Source organism: Oncorhynchus keta, chromosome 34 (genome assembly GCF_023373465.1).
Source record: "Oncorhynchus keta strain PuntledgeMale-10-30-2019 chromosome 34, Oket_V2, whole genome shotgun sequence".
NCBI classification, from domain to species: domain Eukaryota; kingdom Metazoa; phylum Chordata; class Actinopteri; order Salmoniformes; family Salmonidae; genus Oncorhynchus; species Oncorhynchus keta.
The window spans coordinates 74,017,824-74,035,668 of NC_068454.1; the positions used below are offsets into that span (position 1 = coordinate 74,017,824).

The window sequence follows — 17,845 nt, forward strand, 5'->3', positions numbered from 1 at the left end:
TTAGATAGACAGGGAATGAGGAGGAGAAGGATAGAGAATGGAGTATGTGAGAGGGACAGATTAGATAGACAGGGAATGAGGAGGAGAAGGATAGAGAATGGAGTATGTGAGAGGGACAGATTAGATAGACAGGGAATGAGGAGGAGAAGGATAGAGAATGGAGTATGTGAGAGGGACAGATTAGATAGACAGGGAATGAGGAGGAGAAGGATAGAGAATGGAGTATGTGAGAGGGACAGATTAGATAGACAGGGAATGAGGAGGAGAAGGATAGAGAATGGAGTATGTGAGAGGGACAGATTAGATAGACGGAATGAGGAGGAGAAGGGTAGAGAATGGAGTATGTGAGAGGGACAGATTAGATAGACAGGGAATGAGGAGGAGAAGGATAGAGAATGGAGTATGTGAGGGGGACAGATTAGATAGACAGGGAATGAGGAGAAGGATAGAGAATGGAGTATGTGAGAGGGACAGATTAGATAGACAGGGAATGGGGAGGAGAAGGATAGGGAATGGAGTATGTGAGAGGGACAGATTAGATAGACAGGGAATGAGGAGGAGAAGGATAGAGAATGGAGTATGTGAGAGGGACAGATTAGATAGACAGGGAATGAGGAGGAGAAGGGTAGAGAATGGAGTATGTGAGAGGGACAGATTAGATAGACAGGGAATGAGGAGGAGAAGGGTAGAGAATGGAGTATGTGAGAGGGACAGATTAGATAGACAGGGAATGAGGAGGAGAAGGATAGAGAATGGAGTATGTGAGAGGGACAGATTAGATAGACAGGGAATGAGGAGGAGAAGGATAGAGAATGGAGTATGTGAGGGGACAGATTAGATAGACAGGGAATGAGGAGGAGAAGGATAGGGAATGGAGTATGTGAGAGGGACAGATTAGATAGACAGGGAATGAGGAGGAGAAGGGTAGAGAATGGAGTATGTGAGGGGACAGATTAGATAGACAGGGAATGAGGAGGAGAAGGATAGGGAATGGAGTATGTGAGAGGGACAGATTAGATAGACAGGGAATGAGGAGGAGAAGGGTAGAGAATGGAGTATGTGAGAGGGACAGATTAGATAGACAGGGAATGAGGAGGAGAAGGATAGAGAATGGAGTATGTGAGAGGGACAGATTAGATAGACAGGGAATGAGGAGGAGAAGGGTAGAGAATGGAGTATGTGAGAGGGACAGATTAGATAGACAGGGAATGAGGAGGAGAAGGATAGAGAATGGAGTATGTGAGGGGGACAGATTAGATAGACAGGGAATGAGGAGGAGAAGGATAGAGAATGGAGTATGTGAGAGGGACAGATTAGATAGACAGGGAATGAGGAGGAGAAGGGTAGAGAATGGAGTATGTGAGAGGGACAGATTAGATAGACAGGGAATGAGGAGGAGAAGGGTAGAGAATGGAGTATGTGAGAGGGACAGATTAGATAGACAGGGAATGAGGAGGAGAAGGATAGAGAATGGAATATGTGAGGGGGACAGATTAGATAGACAGGGAATGAGGAGGAGAAGGATAGAGAATGGAGTATGTGAGAGGGACAGATTAGATAGACAGGGAATGAGGAGGAGAAGGGTAGAGAATGGAGTATGTGAGAGGGACAGATTAGATAGACAGGGAATGAGGAGGAGAAGGGTAGAGAATGGAATATGTGAGAGGGACAGATTAGATAGACAGGGAATGAGGAGGAGAAGGGTAGAGAATGGAGTATGTGAGAGGGACAGATTAGATAGACAGGGAATGAGGAGGAGAAGGATAGAGAATGGAGTATGTGAGAGGGACAGATTAGATAGACAGGGAATGAGGAGGAGAAGGATAGAGAATGGAGTATGTGAGGGGGACAGATTAGATAGACAGGGAATGAGGAGAAGGATAGAGAATGGAGTATGTGAGAGGGACAGATTAGATAGACAGGGAATGGGGAGGAGAAGGATAGGGAATGGAGTATGTGAGAGGGACAGATTAGATAGACAGGGAATGAGGAGGAGAAGGATAGAGAATGGAGTATGTGAGAGGGACAGATTAGATAGACAGGGAATGAGGAGGAGAAGGGTAGAGAATGGAGTATGTGAGAGGGACAGATTAGATAGACAGGGAATGAGGAGGAGAAGGGTAGAGAATGGAGTATGTGAGGGGACAGATTAGATAGACAGGGAATGAGGAGGAGAAGGATAGAGAATGGAGTATGTGAGAGGGACAGATTAGATAGACAGGGAATGAGGAGGAGAAGGATAGAGAATGGAGTATGTGAGGGGACAGATTAGATAGACAGGGAATGAGGAGGAGAAGGATAGGGAATGGAGTATGTGAGAGGGACAGATTAGATAGACAGGGAATGAGGAGGAGAAGGGTAGAGAATGGAGTATGTGAGGGGGACAGATTAGATAGACAGGGAATGAGGAGGAGAAGGATAGGGAATGGAGTATGTGAGAGGGACAGATTAGATAGACAGGGAATGAGGAGGAGAAGGGTAGAGAATGGAGTATGTGAGAGGGACAGATTAGATAGACAGGGAATGAGGAGGAGAAGGATAGAGAATGGAGTATGTGAGAGGGACAGATTAGATAGACAGGGAATGAGGAGGAGAAGGGTAGAGAATGGAGTATGTGAGAGGGACAGATTAGATAGACAGGGAATGAGGAGGAGAAGGATAGAGAATGGAGTATGTGAGGGGGACAGATTAGATAGACAGGGAATGAGGAGGAGAAGGATAGAGAATGGAGTATGTGAGAGGGACAGATTAGATAGACAGGGAATGAGGAGGAGAAGGGTAGAGAATGGAGTATGTGAGAGGGACAGATTAGATAGACAGGGAATGAGGAGGAGAAGGATAGAGAATGGAGTATGTGAGAGGGACAGATTAGATAGACAGGGAATGAGGAGGAGAAGGATAGAGAATGGAGTATGTGAGAGGGACAGATTAGATAGACAGGGAATGAGGAGGAGAAGGGTAGAGAATGGAGTATGTGAGAGGGACAGATTAGATAGACAGGGAATGAGGAGGAGAAGGGTAGAGAATGGAGTATGTGAGAGGGACAGATTAGATAGACAGGGAATGAGGAGGAGAAGGATAGAGAATGGAATATGTGAGAAGGACAGAGAGAAAGATCAGAACAGATATGATCATTCATCAGCCTATTGTTCGCTACAGTTCATTGTCATCAGGAAGTTACTCACGGGGTCCAGATCATTCTCAAAGTCCTCATCCTCGGCCCCGATGATGCTCATGGCTAGGTTAGACCACTGAGCCCCAAACGCTCCCCCCTACAGACAGAGACACAGTTAGACCACTGAGCCCCAAATGCTCCCCCCTACAGACAGAGACACAGTTAGACCAGACAGAGACACAGTTAGACCACTGAGCCCCAAATGCTCCCCCTACAGACAGAGACACAGTTAGACCAGACAGAGACACAGTCAGACCACTGAGCCCCAAATGCTCCCCCTACAGACAGAGACACAGTTAGACCAGACAGAGACACAGTTAGACCACTGAGCCCCAAATGCTCCCCCTACAGACAGAGACACAGTTAGACCAGACAGAGACACAGTTAGACCACTGAGCCCCAAATGCTCCCCCCTACAGACAGAGTAGATCTGGGACAATAAACCGAAAATGATCGACACCGACCATACCGATCACTTATCGGCGGCATTTTGCTCATATCCGTCATCACAATAAGTAGCCTATACTAGAGAAATGTTAGGTTTCAAATGAAATAAGTTTGCTAATGTGGGTGATTGATAATGGGACAATTTTTAAACTGTGGTGCACATTAATGTTATAAACTTATAGTTCTATTTATTATTATGATTCAATTCAGGCAATTAATTGTGATGTGGAGTTTTGGCACCATGAGGAGACAGAAAAGAGAGAGAGGACATTACATCATCTGACACCACCACAACCTGCTGAGTGACACTGCAAAGGTCAACCCACACCGACCTCAGCCTCACCCACCACACACACTTACAGTATATATTTATATATTTCCTTCTTGACTGTAAGTGTGTGTGGTGGGTGAGGCTGAGGTCGGTATGGGTTGACCTTTGCAGTGTCACTCAGCAGGTTGTGGTGGTGTCAGATGATGTAATGTCCTCTCTCTTTTAGCCTAATATATATATATATATATATATATATATATATATATATATATATATATATATATATATATATATATATATATATATATATATAGGCTACCCCAGGGTCGGCAACCCTGGTCCTGGAGGGCCGCAGGCACTTCATGGTTTTGGTTTAACTGACCTGGTAGACCAGGTGTGTTGATGTTAGACAATCACTGAACTGATCAATTAGGTCAGGTGTGGTGCCTAGTTGGGACAAAATCCTGCAGTACCTGCGGCCCTCCAGGAACAGGGTTGCCGACCCCTGACCTAGTCTACAGGACCCCATAATCACACTACTAAAGCCTTGTTCACACTGCAGGCCTTAATGCTCAAATCCATTTTAGAATACTGACTGTCCAAACAGCAGGTTACAAGTGACCAAATCATGTGTGTTCAGACAGCAGTCATTAGCTGACACGGCCAAGCTAGTTGTCATAGTAACCACTGGTGTGTGGCAGTGGTGTAGCAAAGATTTTTTATAACTAAACCAAGATAGACCACAGCCTGTCGCTTCAAATGGAAACAAATTAGTCATAGTGGGCAGGAGGAGGTGGGCAGAGCCAAGCACAAGTTGATGAGATTCTATTGGCTCGTTCTAGCACACATTTGCATATTTCCATTAAGGAACGCCTACTCTGAAGTGTGCAATAACTCAATTCACCTTTTCACTTGTTCTAAACAATGCCATTTTTTAAAACCTTAACAAAGGGTAAAGTCTAGACAACTGTGTCCACTCTGTTCGCAAGAGATTATAGTTTTGGGAACAGAAAACTGTATTGAGATCAAATGTTTAATCATTGATAAAAATGTACAGAATGTCGGCCACAAATATCTTCCTCATTGTTCTATCTGTGGGTGTACGCAGACTGGTGGTGGTGCCCGTGTTTCCTATCACTCAGAAGTTATGTATCAAGTTAAAGTGGCTACCCTTGGGCGGCAGGGTAGCCTAGTGGTTAGAGGTTGCAAGTTCATATCCCCGAGCTGACAAGGTACAAATCTGTCGTTCTGCCCCTGAACAAGGCATTTAACCCACTGTTCCTAGGCAGTCATTGAAAATAAGAATTTGTTCTTAACTGACTTGCCTAGTTAAATAAAGTTTAAGAAAATAAACAACAATGACTGCCATGGACGTTTCCCAGTTGCTTTGAATGTTCAGAATCATAGTGTAAGAACACTTAAAGCCTCAAAGGATAAGACGGTCCAGCTTTCAAAAGGAGTCCTTTTTGGCTGGCCACAGCAGTCAACTAACTAGCTAGGTAGCGGTTAGCTTTCTAGCACATTCACTCATTTGCTTGTCAAACTGTCAAGATATGCCAAATAACTGTCGAAAACCCACTTGAGGGCAAATAAATCAGATTTGACTGTTCTAAACTCTGGTTGGGGAAGGGGGTAAACTCTGGTTGGGGAAGGGGGTAAACTCTGGTTGGGGAAGGGGGTAAACTCTGGTTGGGGAAGGGGGTAAACTCTGGTTGGGGAAGGGGGTAAACTCTGGTTGGGGAAGGGGGTAAACTCTGGTTGGGGAAGGGGGTAAACTCTGGTTGGGGAAGGGGGTAAACTCTGGTTGGGGAAGGGGGTAAACTCTGGCTGGGGAAGGGGTAAACTCTGGCTGGGGAAGGGGGTAAACTCTGGCTGGGGAAGGGGGTAAACTCTGGCTGGGGAAGGGGGTAAACTCTGGCTGAGGAAGGGGGTAAACTCTGGCTGGGGAGGGGGTAAACTCTGGCTGGGGAGGGGGGTAAACTCTGGTTAGGGCCTTTGCTTGCTTATCACGACAGGTCATTACTGACGCAATTGACTGCAAGAATATACAGGGGCCAATTTGAATTCTCCAATCAATTTTTGGAGAATGGCTAAATATCTAGCGCCATTAAAATCCTGGAGTGTTTGACTAATTAAGTAGAATCAAGGTGCTTTCTGCAAATCACAAATTCCTCTTCCTCCAGGCTCCTCTGAAACATTTAGATTTGGGATCGTAGCTTGGAGGGAGTTAGAGAGAGGGATAGATATTTTAACCCAGGGGAAACAGTTGGACATGCCGTGCCAAAACCCAGTTTACAGCTGAGCATTCAACAAAGTTTAACTAATAATGCCCTGAGGGAGATGGGTCCCCGTGAGAACTCACAACAGTCAGTGACAGCTAGTCCAGAAACAACCCCCAAACCTTAAACTCTACCCCTAGACCCTAGGTTACACCTTCAGTATTTGCAGATCTGTAGACTGTAGGAATGGAATACGCTACACCAGCAAAAAATTCTGCAATAACTTCTTTAAACGCATGTGTGTGAATGAGGATGTGAGCGGGTGGGTGTGGGCCTGTGAAAGTGTAAAACATATTTTGTAGAAAGAGTTCAGCGTATCTAGATGACTGAGGTGCGATAGCAGCAAATGTGTGTTGGGTTTGAGAGTGAGGTTAGGTAAGTGACAGAGACTAAAATATCACATTGTCTTGTAAGGAGAAGTGGTGTTGCTGGTATTAGTTCAGAGGCTTTAGGGGTCAAGGAGAGAGATGAAAAATGGAGTAGGAGGAGGAGAGAACATGTGGTCATTCACGGTCATGTGTAGAGGTAAGTAAACCAGGGAACTGAGTGGAATGCACAAACTTGCACCAACACATGCACAAAGTAGGGTGAAATAATCCCACACACCAGTTGGTAAACCTTCCTCTCAGCACAACACATACCGACCTCCACTGTTAGTAGCCTGAATCAACCAATGCCTGGGCTGCACTTACAGTAATCTTGTTCACCACACACACTTCTGCCCAATGCTATGTGGAATTAGCCTGGGAACGAGGTGGCATGTAAAGTAACACCGCTGCAGTAGCCCAACTGTACAGTTACATCACCATGGCTACCAGAGGCTGAATGCACTGCTGCCTGGTGGAACTATGAAATGCTGTCACATGAAGTAGTATCCCCCACTACAGTGCAAACATGGGGAGTCTGCTGTTACAGACAGTGTTGGGATATTATAGCTTAAATCTGAGAGGGTCTATGTGAGAGGGTCCCTTCTACTCTCCTCTCCTGACATACTGAACATTCCACAGCATGGCACCAGACTACACCAGTCTCTTCCCCTTCTCATCTCCTTGACTTCTCGTCCCCTTTCCTTCTCATCCCGATACATGAAAAGGGCTGGATGGGGCTGTTCTGACAGTGAGGAAAGGAGAGAAACTATTACAGACTATTGGGATGTGACTTGGTGAGGAAAGGAGGCAAGGAGAGAAAGTTTATTCAGGCTATTATTGGGACGTGGCCCAGAAGAGCAGGAGAGCCCTGGAGCTCCTGAGGCAGCTGTGCCACTCCTCCCACGCTCCTCTCCCCCCTCCCCTTTCGTCACATTCCAACAATAATTAGCTAGGTGTCAGCTGGCATCAATCTATTGATAGCTATCAGGCATACGTGCCGCTGTACTTGGGTGTTTCTGTGTGTGAATGTGCAGGGGAGGGCTTGTGTGTGCGTCTATTATAAAGCACTTGTTACAACTCCTAAGCGTCCCTTTTTCAGGACCCTGTCTTTTAAAGATAATTCGTAAAAATCCAAATAACTTCACAGATCTTCATTGTAAAGGGTTCAAACACTGTTTCCTATGCTTGTTCAATGAACAATAAACTATTAATGAACATGCACCTGTGGAACGGTCGTTAAGACACTAACAGCTTACAGACGGTAGGCAATTTAGGTCACAGTTATGAAAATTTAGGACACTAAAGAGGCCTTTCTACTGACTCTGAAAAACACACACAAAAAAAGATGCCCAGGGTCCCTGCTAATCTGTGTGAACGTGCCTTAGGCATGCAGCAAGGAGGCATGAGGACTGTAGATGTGGCCAGAGCAATAAATTGCAATCTCCGTACTGTGAGACGCCTAAAACAGCACAGTAGCAGACCACGTGTAACAACACCTGCACAGGATCGGTACATCCAAACATCACACCTGTGGGACAGGTACAGGATGGCAAAAACAACTGCCCGAGTTACACCAGGAACGTACAACCCCTCCATCAGTGCTCAGACTGTCCGCAATAAGCTGAGAGAGGCTGGACTGAGGGCTTGTAGGCCTGTTGTAAGGCAGGTCCTAAACAGATATCACCGGCAACAACGTCGCCTATGGGCCTATACTCCGGAGCGGGATCGATTTGGAAGTGGAGGGTCCGTCATGGTCTGGGGCGGTGTGTCACAGCATCATCGGACTGAGCTTGTTGTCACTGCAGGCAATCTCAATGCTGTGAGTTACAGGGAAGACATCATCCTCCCTCATGTGGTACCCTTCCTGCAGGCTCATTCTAACATGACCCTCCAGCATGACAATGCCACCAGCCATACTGCTCGTTCTGTGCGTGATTTCCTGCAAGACAGGAATGTCAGTGTCCTGCCATGGCCAGCGAAGAGTCTGGATCTCAATCTAATTGAGCACATCTGGGACCTGTTGCATCAGAGGGTTTTATGAATTCCCCCCAGAAGTGGAAGAGTGGGGTAACATCTCACAGTAGGAACTGTCAAATCTGGTGCAGTCCATGAGGAGGAGATGCACTGCAGTACTTAATGCAGCTGGTGGCCACACCAGATACTGACTGTTACTTTTGATTTTGACCCCCCTTTTGTTCAGGGACATATTATTCAATTTCTGATAGTCACATATTTGTGGAACTTGTTCAGTTTATGTCTCAGTTGTTGAATCTTGTTATGTCCATACAAATATTTACACATGTTAAGTCTCCTGAAAATAAAAGCAGTTGACAAGTGAGAGGACGTTTCTTTTTTTGCTGAGTTTATCTCCATTTTCCCTTGAAACTCATTCATATTATATGGTTATTCAACATGTTTTGTTTTACAGCATTTCTTAGTTCCACCAGGCAGGTCACTGTGAGAGTTGTATTAATAACCACTGAGTCACTGTTACACCAGCTCTAGCACCAAGACCACAATCCCCATTGTGTAACCGTTTGAGCAAACAAAACACCCACCGTGTCACTATTTACACAACCAATAAGAATGCAGGACACTGATGGGCCAATGGATGAAGCCTTAGACAGACCCTTATGCAGTGGTGGAAAAAGTACTCAATTGTCATACTTGAGTAAAAGTAAAGATATTTGAGTCGTTTTCTATTAAGGTAAAAGTCACCCAGTAAAATACTACTTGAGTAAAAGTCTAAAACTATTTCGTTTTAAATATACTTAAGTGTCAAAGGTAAATGGAATTGCTAAAATGTATTTAAGAATCAAAAGTAAAAGTATAAATCATTTCAAATTCCTTATATTCATTTTCTTGTTTTTTTAATTTACGGATAGCCATGGGCACACTACAACACGCAGACATAATTTACAAACAAAGCATGTGTGTTTAGTGAGTCTGCCAGGGCAGAGGCAGTTGGGATGAGCACGTTCTCTTGATAAGTGTGTGAATCGGACCATTTTCCTGTCAAAATGTAACGACTACTTTTGGGTGTCAGGGAAAAAGTATGGAGTAAAAAGTACATTATTTTCTTTAGGAATGTATTGGAATAAAAGTCAAAGTTGACAAAAATACAAATAGTAAAGTAGATACCCCCCAAAAACTACTTACGTAGTACTTTAATGTATTTTTACTTAAGTACTTTACACCACTGCCCTTATGTGACTGGTGAGAGTCATATAGTACAAGTAAAAACAACAAAGAGAACGAGGGTTCTACAGTATCTATCAATCATAGAACCCAGTCTTTCATCCCATCTGAAAACATAAAGCATTTATAAGTACCAAACATCCATTCATTGTGTCAGCTTAGGTCACTCTTCACCCCAAACACCCGGTCCCGCACAATAGCCTGTGTCCGGTCCCCTGTGCCACTATGACAGCATGGTCCTGAAATAGAGCAGAGCCCTAATGGAAGCTCAGCTGTGTCTGTGCTCTTTTTATCTGGCCTTCTCATCAGGCAAGGCTTCATTGCACTGAATGAGTCCGGGCTTCTCTGGGGTCCTATGGCCCTGGCCGGGCTCCGAGGGGGTGTCCCCAGAGGCGCCTGAGTAGAAAAAGAGCGGGAGGCACACAGACAGGAAGTGGGTGTAATTTCCTCAGGAAACGATAAGAGCCATTTCCTGTTCGACCTGTCTGCAAGAGTCATGTTGAGAGATCGAGAGAGCGAAAGAGAAGACGAGAGAGAGGAGGGAGATGAGGAAGGGAGAAGGGATGAGGATACGATAGAAGAGGAGAGAGAGAGAGAGATGCGTGATGGTGTACAAAATGAGAAAGGGAGAAAGAAAGATAGAAAGAGGAAGGATGGAGCATGGCAGAGGGGAACAAGGTCAGGGGTGAGATTAAGAAATGACACCCTTCTCTTCACTTGAACTGTGCTCATCACCTCTGTCACTCTGGAGAGGAAGTTGGCAAATATTTCATGAACGAAATCAACCGAAGAAAGATGATTGAGAAACAGAGAGTCGATGACACGTGGGTAACACTGAGATAAGGTGTGAGAAGCACAGTGAGGCCCTAGTACTGCTGCCTGCCTGCCACCATGTGTGCAGAGGGGGGGGTGTATCAAATCAAATGTTATGTGTCACATGCTTCATAAACAACAGGTGTAGACTAACAGTGAAATGCGTATGGGCCTTTTCCAACAATGCTTACTTACAGTTCATTCATTAACCCAACAAAAATACAATGTGTGTGGTGTGTTGGGCAATGCAGGGACTGTGAAATTCCTGGGTTAACTCAGGTTAATGAAGTATAATCATTCATAGCTGACAACTGTTGCAACACCACTGTGGTCAACACATTTACATCAACACTACAGATTACACACGACAGTCCAGATTAGATACATTGATATTCCAACTGCATGTGAGATTAGGGATTAAATACAGTTGAAGTCAGAAGTTTACATACACCTTAACCAAATACATTTACTCAGTTTTTCACAATTCCTGACATTGAATCCGAGTACAAATTGCACTTTAGGTCAGTTTGGATCACCACTTTATTTTAAGAATGTGAAATGTCAGAATAACAGCAGAGATAATGATTTAATTCAACAAGTTATCATAACACTCAATTAGTATTTGGTAGCATTACCTTTAAATTGTTTAACTTGGGTCAAACGTTTTGGGTAATCTTCAACAAGCTTCCCAAAATAAGTTGGGTGAATTTAGGCCCATTTCTCCTGACAGAGCTGGTGTAACTGAGTCAGGTTTCTAGGCCTCCTTGCTCGCACACACTTTTTCAGTTCTGCCCACACATTTTCTGTAGGACTGAGGTCAGGGCTTTGTGATGGCCACCTTGACTTTGTTGTCCTTAAGCCATTTTGCCACAACTTTGGAAGAATGCTTGGGGTCATTGTCCATTTGGAAGACTCATTCGCGACCAAGCTTCAACTTCCTGACTGATGTCTTGAGATGTTGCTTCAATATATCCACATCATTTTCCGTCCTCATGATGTCATCTATTTTGTGAAGTGCACCAGTCCCTCCTGCAGCAAAGCACCCCCACAACATGATGCTGCCACCCCCGTGCTTCACGGTTGGGATGGTGTTCTTCAGCTTGCAAGCCTCCCCTTTTCCCTCCAAATATAACAATGGTCATTATCGCCAAACAGTTCTATTTTTGTTTCATCAGACCAGAGGACATTTCTCCAAAAATTACGATCTTTGTCCCCTTGTGCAGTCTGGCTTTTTTATGGCGGGTTTGGAGCAGTGGCTTCTACCTTGCTGAGCAGCCTTTCAGGTTATGTCGATATAGGACTCGTTTTACTGTGGATATAGATACTTTTGTACCCGTTTCCTCCAGCATCTTCACAAGGTCCTTTGCTGTTGTTCTGGGATAGATTTGCACTTTTCACACCAATGTTCATCTCTAGGAGCAGAACACGTCTCCTTCCTGAGGGGAATGACAGTTGTGTGGTCCCATGGTGTTTATACTTGCGTACTATTGATATACAGATGAACGTGGTACCTTCAGGCGTTTGGAAATTGCTCCCAAAGATTAACCAAACTTCTACAATTTTCTTTCTGAGGTCTTGGCTTATTTCTTTTGATTTTCCCATGATGTCAAGCAAAGAGGCACTGAGTTTGAAGGTAGGCCTTGAAATACATCCACAGGTACACCTCCAATTGACTCAAATGATGTCCATTAGCCTATCAAAAGCTTCTAAAGCCATTACATAATTTTCTGGATTTTTCCAAGCTTTTTAAAGGCACAGTCAACTTAGTGTATGTAAACTTCTGACCCACTGAAATTGTGATACAGTGAATTATAAGTGAAATAATATGTCTGCAGAAAGTAGATGTGCTGACTGACTTGCCAAAACAAGAAATTTGTGGAGTGGTTGAAAAACAAGTTGTAATGACTCCAATCTAAGTGCATAGAAACTTCTGACCAACTGTAGGTACAAACATTTCCCAAAATTAGTCATACATATATACAACTCAATGTCAAGAGATAACTAGCTACTAGAACAGTTTACTGCCTGGCCTTGTAACTATTTGTAGGGTTAATCAGTACATAGTATTGGTTAAAAAGAGATTGTAATTCACAATACAACATACTGTAGTATCAGACTCTGGACCTAAGTGGATGTTTCAAAAGAGAGAGATCTAACACAGAAGAAAGAACCAACAGAGGCAAAGAGATGAGAATGAAAGAGTAAAAGGAGAGAACAGAGAGAGAGTTAAAGAGAGAGCGAGGGAGAGAGAGAGCGAGAGGTAGAGAGAGAGAGAGCGCGGTAGAGAGAGAGAGCGCAGTAGAGAGAGAGAGCGCGGTAGAGAGAGCAAGGTAGAGAGAGAGGGAGGTAGAGAGAGAGAGAGAGAGGGAGGTAGAAAGAGCAAGGTAGAAAGAGAGCGAGGTAGAAAGAGAGAGTGAGGTAGAAAGAGAGAGTGAGGTAGAAAGAGAGAGAGTGAGGTAGAAAGAGAGAGTGAGGTAGAGAGAGAGCGAGGGAGAGTGAAAGCAAGGTAGAGAGAGAGAGCGAGAGGTAGAGAGAGAGAGAGAGAGAGAGAGAGAGAGAGAGGTAGAGAGAGAGAGCGAGCGAGAGGTAGAGAGAAAGAGCGAGGTAGAGAGAGAGGGTGGTAGAGAGAGAGTGAGGTAGAAAGAGAGTGAGGTAGAAAGAGAGAGCGAGGTAGAGAGAGAGGGTGGTAGAGAGAGAGCGAGGTAGAAAGAGAGCGAGGTAGAAAGAGAGCGAGGTAGAAAGAGAGCGAGGTAGAAAGAGAGCGAGGTAGCGAGAGAGAGCGAGGTAGCGAGAGAGAGCGAGGTAGCGAGAGAGAGCGAGGTAGCGAGAGAGCGAGGTAGAGAGAGAGCGAGGTAGAGAGAGAGCGAGGTAGAGAGAGAGCGAAGTAGAGAGAGAGTGAGGGAGAGAGAAAGCGAGGTAGAGAGAGAGATCAAGAGGGAGAGGTAGAGAGAGAGCGAGCGAGAGGTAGAGAGAGAGAGCGAGAGGTAGAGAGAGAGAGAGAGAGAGGTAGAGAGAGAGAGAGAGGTAGAGAGAGAGAGAGAGAGAGAGGTAGAAAGAGAGCGAGGTAGAGAGAGAGAGATAGAGCGAGAGGTAGAAAGAGAGCGAGGTAGAGAGAGAGAGGTAGAGCGAGAGGTAGAAAGAGAGAGTGAGGTAGACAGAGAGAGAGCGAGGTAGAGAGAGAGCGAGGTAGAGAGAGAGAGAGAGAGAGAGAGAGAGAGAGAGAGAGAGAGAGAGAGAGAGAGAGAGAGAGAGAGAGAGAGAGAGAGAGAGAGAGAGAGAGAGAGAGAGAGAGAGAGAGAGAGAGAGAGAGAGAGAGAGCGAGGTAGAGAGAGAGCGAGGTAGAGAGAGCGAGGTAGAGAGAGAGAGCAAGGTAGAGAGAGTGAGAGAGGTAGAGAGAGAGCGAGGTAGAGAGAGGGAGCGAGGTAGAGAGAGGGAGCGAGGTAGAGAGAGAGTGAGGTAGAGAGAGAGAGAGGTAGAGAGAGCAAGGTAGAGAGAGAGTGAGGTAGAAAGAGAGAGTGAGGTAGAGAGAGAGAGAGCGAGGTAGAGAGAGAGAGAGCGAGGTAGAGAGAGAGAGAGCGAGGTAGAGAGAGAGAGAGGTAGAGAGAGAGAGCAAGGTAGAGAGAGAGAGAGAGGTAGAGAGAGAGAGAGGTAGAGAGAGAGAGAGGTAGAGAGAGAGAGAGAGGTAGAGAGAGAGAGAGAGGTAGAGAGAGAGAGTGAGGTAGAGAGAGAGAGTGAGGTAGAGAGAGAGGTAGAGAGAGCGAGGTAGAGAGAGAGTGAGGTAGAAAGAGAGAGTGAGGTAGAGAGAGAGCGAGATAGAGAGAGAGAGAGCGAGGTAGAGAGAGAGAGCGAGGTAGAGAGAGAGAGAGAGAGCGAGGTAGAGAGGAGAGAGAGGTAGAGAGGGAGAGAGAGGTAGAGAGAGAGAGCGAGGTAGAGAGAGAGAGCGAGGTAGAGAGGGAGAGAGAGCGAGGTAGAAAGAGAGAGTGAGGTAGAGAGAGAGAGAGCGAGGTAGAGAGAGAGAGAGCGAGGTAGAGAGAGAGGGAGAGAGCGAGGTAGAGAGGGAGAGAAAGGTAGAGAGGGAGAGAGAGGTAGAGAGAGAGAGCGAGGTAGAGAGAGAGAGAGCGAGGTAGAGAGCGAGGTAGAGAGGGAGAGAGAGCGAGGTAGAGAGGGAGAGAGAGCGAGGTAGAGAGGGAGAGAGAGCGAGGGAGAGAGAGAGCGAGGGAGAGAGAGCGAGGAGAGAGAGCGAGGGAGAGAGAGGTAGAGAGAGAGAGCGAGGTAGAGAGAGAGAGCGAGGTAGAGAGAGAGAGGTAGGTAGAGAAAGAGGTAGAGAGAGCAAGGTAGAGAGAGAGAGAGAGGTAGAAAGAGAGAGCGAGGTAGAGAGAGAGTGAGGTAGAAAGAGAGCGAGGTAGAAAGAGAGAGCGAGGTAGAAAGAGAGAGCGAGGTAGAACGAGAGAGCGAGGTAGAACGAGAGAGTGAGGTAGAGAGAGAGAGAGAGGTAGAGAGGGAGAGAGCGGGGTAGAGAGGGAGAGAGCGGAGTAGAGAGAGAGCGAGGTAGAGAGAGAGAGCGAGGTAGAGAGAGAGAGCGAGGTAGAGAGAGAGAGCGAGGTAGAGAGAGAGCGAGGTAGAGAGAGAGAGCGAGGTAGAGAGAGAGAGAGCGAGGTAGAGAGAGAGGTAGGTAGAGAGAGAGGTAGGTAGAGAGAGCGAGGTAGAGAGAGAGCGAGGTAGAGAGAGAGAGAGAGAGAGAGAGAGAGAGGGAGGTAGAGAGAGAGAGAGGTAGAGAGAGAGAGCGAGGTAGCGAGAGATGTATGTTGTATGTTGTCCACCTCACTTGCTTTGGCAATGTTAACACATGTTTCCCATGCCAATAAAGCCCTTGAATTGAATTGAATTGAGAGAGAGAGAGGTAGAGAGAGAGAGAGGTAGAGAGAGAGAGAGAGGTAGAGAGAGAGAGAGAGGCAGAGAGAGAGGTAGAGAGAGAGCGAGGTAGAGAGAGAGCGAGGTAGAGAGAGAGCGAGGTAGAGAGAGAGAGCGAGGTAGAGAGAGAGAGCAAGGTAGAGAGAGTGAGAGAGGTAGAGAGAGAGCGAGGTAGAGAGAGCCATCACAGCAGCAAGATTTGTGACCTGTTGCCACGAGAAAAGGGCAACCAGTGAAGAACAAACACCATTGTAAATACAACCCATATTTATGCTTATTTATTTTATCTTGTGTCCTTTAATTATTTGTACATTGTGTATATATATATATATATATATATATATATATATATATATATATATATATAATATGACATTTGTAATGTCTTTACTGTTTTGAAACTGTTGTATGTGTAATGTTTACTGTTAATTTTTGTTGTTTTTCACTTTATATATTCACTTTGTATGTTGTCTACCTCACTTGCTTTGGCAATGTTAACACATGTTTCCCATGCCAATAAAGCCCTTGAATTGAATTGAATTGAATTGAGGTAGAGAGAGAGCGAGGTAGAGAGAGAGAGAGCGAGGTAGAGAGAGAGAGAGCGAGGTAGAGAGAGAGAGAGCGGTAGAGACAGAGAATTGTCAGGAGGATGTGGGAGGGAGGGAAACAGCTACGCTGAAAGTGGTGTGAATATGCCCTCATACCACATCCTCTCTACCCATCCCTCTTTCAGTCCACTTCTCTCGCTCTCTTCCTTCCCTCCCCGTACTCTCTTCTCTTCTCCCCTCCCTCTCCACCTTCAAATCAATCTCAATCGCCAGATCGCAGTTGTAAATGAGAACTTGTTCTCAACTTGACTACCTGGTTAAATAAAGGCGAAATAAAATTACAAATCAATCTTGGTTGGTATGGCCACTCCAATACAGCCAAGCCACTCGTGACCAGAACAGTAGAGCCAATTACGTAATTTAACAGCCATTACGCACTGGCTAACACAAGACTAGCAACTCAAAAAATCCCCTGCATCTCTTTCTCTGTCCCTATTGCCTAACCCTTAATGCCAAAATATACTTCTATACCCCTGACAACTCCTTGGCATTACTTTCCCTACCCCCTATTTTTCTCTTGCTCTCCACGTAAGTGGTCACTGTTTCATGCTTTATGGAAACATTGGATAGACGAGGGCCAATCGACTGTCATGGAATGGGTTCGCAGTGAGCCTCCCGCCTATTTAACTGCTTCCAAATGTGTGTGTGTGTTGGTGTGTGTGTGTCTGGATAGTAGGGTAATTGCGCAGGCCAAACACAGAGGCCTTTGATTACCATTTGGGTCGTGGAGAAACATTCTCATTCATTCAGAAGGCATGTATATGTGTGTGTGATTGTGTTGGCAGGCCACGTTTCACCACCCCTATGACCAGCGGTGGCTGATGATGACTTGAGGACTGCAGCACATAAAGCAGCTATGTCCGGCCAGAGTGTTGGAAGAGCTTTCCCAGAATCCCAATCTGGGCTGGCTCTGAACATGGAGGTAGCAATACCACCGCCCCTCCATGACGGTACGGCCCACATAACTCACCAACCATGCAACGCAGTCCTGCTGCATTCACATCCTCCATCTTAACATAGCTCTATTACTGAGGCACCATGAACCACATACTGCAGCTAGCATCATTATTGGACATTTCTGTTACATTTCTCAGTGAAAATGGCCTAATAATTACTCTCTTCAGATTTAGTCATACAGCTCCGTCTCCCCTTTTTCTAACCAGACTTTTAGAACGTAATGTGTATACAACTCATTCAGAGATGTAAATGTTAAGATAGTGTCATGTCCTAGGGCCGCTTCTCGTTGATTACACTGGAAACCTCATCAGCCCTGCTGTACTGTCAACATGGAGGCTGCTTGTTCTCGTGATGGTGGTGTGTGTCTAAACCTCCACTCTTGTTCAAGTCCCACTTCTTGCAAGTTATCCCACCCACCCCTATCCCTCTCTCTCCAGCCATCCATCCCCAAGAGTAAACACAGTCCATGAAGCCCAGTCTTTTCCACCCTGACCCAGGGAATGAAAGAGCTCCTTCTCTCCCTCCTGTTCTCTACCAGTCTGACTCACATTCTGACTGAGGGGCAGAGCTGTTTCCATGTCACACCTGTCTGTATGTCTGCCAGCCAACACAAAAAGAGACACACAAACACAAGGCCTAATACAAAGACATAATAAACAGACAACTGTATACCACATACAGTATGTACAATTAGACTATGTGCGCGCGCACGCACGCACGCACGCACGCACGCACGCACGCACGCACGCACGCACGCACACACACACGCACACACACACACACACACACACACACACAAAGACTCAATCAGGGCTTGA

At 45.7% G+C, this 17,845-nt stretch overlaps 1 protein-coding gene across 5 annotated transcripts in view; it reads right to left on the bottom strand.

The window, feature by feature from the left end:
• LOC118367665 (rho guanine nucleotide exchange factor 1-like) overlaps positions 1–17,845 on the bottom strand; it is a 73,856-nt gene that overhangs the window by 48,014 nt on the left and 7,997 nt on the right. For all 5 annotated transcript variants that reach the window (XM_052494742.1, XM_052494743.1, XM_052494740.1 and 2 more), the window contains exon 2: positions 3,186–3,272. In XM_052494742.1, the coding sequence (XP_052350702.1) occupies positions 3,186–3,272 (87 nt within the window). The remainder of the gene's footprint in view (positions 1–3,185; positions 3,273–17,845) is intronic.